Below are 1,500 nucleotides of genomic sequence, written 5' to 3' on the forward strand. Positions count from 1 at the left end.
CAGGAAGCCAGAGAACACGCTGCTCTCCTCCCAGGGTTCCCGTCAGGCCTCGATAGGTGTTGGTCTCCAGCCCACACCTCCTGACCTGCACCATGTAGAGGAACGCACCTCCTGAAAACACCTAGAGAAATACACACCAGTAAGACTCCTAATCGGGAGATAAGATACATACAAAAACTTTAGAAGGCAATCGTAGCCAATCAGGAGGGAATATGGGAAATGGGACAGATCCATGTTGAAGACACAACTTTAAAGACACTATTGTACCCGCTTTGCGTGATTTTATGGCAACCTCTACAGGAGCAGTGTCCAAAAAATGTGTGCATAAATCAGCCTCATGGTGGGGCTAGAAGAGGGCCAAGTGAGAAATCAGGAGGTTATCATCTGGAGGTTGTGGTTTGCCAGCCATGGAGTGTGTGTGCAAAGTTTGCATGGATCGGAGATAGAAGGTAGGGCCAAAGATGTGACATGATGTGACGTGACAGACAGACAGCCGATGGAGCTTTTCCCTGATGGTCGCAATTATACATTATTATTATTACCAGTAAGACGCCCTAAAGGGCGAGAAGCCTGAAACAACAGAGACCGACGACAATATGTCCATATACAGTTTGGGCATTCCCAGATATGGGCATAATATTGATGACATCAGGGATCTACATATATGGGCATAAAAGGGACGAGGACGGAATTCATTTTCAGTTGTGACTTGCGTCCCGACAACCACACTGGTGGGGTGCGACGTTGTGTAGTGGTTAGTGCATATGCCCTTCATACGGAAGGTGAGTGGTTCAAACCCTGCCTAAGCCGACGTCAGCAAGGGGGAGAAGACGACAGCCAGCCCCATGGCCTCCCCTAAGTAACAAGAAATCTTGTGAAATAAAATGTTTGTCAACCAATCATCAAGGATGATGATACACGAAAGAAGAAGAAGAACCACACTGGTTATCATGAGACTGACACAATATGACCATATATGGGCATTCCCAGATATGGGCTTAATATCAGGGATCTTGGCCATATATGGAGTGTGACATGAGGGCATTTTTGATTAAATCCATCGTGGTTCAAATGGAGTTTGAAGTTGCAATGGGTTTGTATAGGGAGGGGGCGTGTCTGATAAAATGAACATCAAATATCTAAATACTGATTCAAGCAACTCAAAATCTGTTCAGGGTGGTCACAACAGCCTGATTAGATGATAAAATGACCAAAAGTATATTCACAACATGGCCATACTTCAGTGTTATAGCAGTGTTTAACACTTCACATGGCCATACTGCAGTGACCATTGTTCTTTTCAGCGCAAAATAGGACTAGGTTTAAAGGAAAGGTGTTAAAAACAACAAAATAATCATGGAGTTGTACTGTTAGCTGTCTGTCTGTCTGTCTGTCTGTCTGTCTGTCTGTCTGTGTTGTCTGTGTGCTACCTGTCGTGTGTTGCCGTTGTCCAGCTGGTCACAGAAGGCGGTGTAGGGCATATCATCCAGCCTCATCATC

The 1,500-nt window shown here is 45.2% G+C and overlaps 1 protein-coding gene across 1 annotated transcript in view; it reads right to left on the reverse strand.

Moving 5' to 3' along the window:
* The window catches only part of LOC308289699 (uncharacterized protein), a 17,558-nt gene that overhangs the window by 11,800 nt on the left and 4,258 nt on the right, over positions 1-1,500 (reverse strand). The window contains exons 6-7 of the mRNA XM_080731442.1: positions 1,431-1,491; positions 1-121 (exon numbers count right to left, since the gene is read on the reverse strand). The exon at positions 1-121 is cut by the window's left edge and continues 68 nt beyond it. Of these exons, the coding sequence (XP_080587568.1) occupies positions 1-121; positions 1,431-1,491 (182 nt within the window). The remainder of the gene's footprint in view (positions 122-1,430; positions 1,492-1,500) is intronic.

The sequence above is a fragment of the Nannobrachium achirus genome (genome assembly GCF_963921795.1).
Source record: "Nannobrachium achirus genome assembly, chromosome: 1".
Lineage (NCBI taxonomy): Eukaryota > Metazoa > Chordata > Actinopteri > Myctophiformes > Myctophidae > Nannobrachium > Nannobrachium achirus.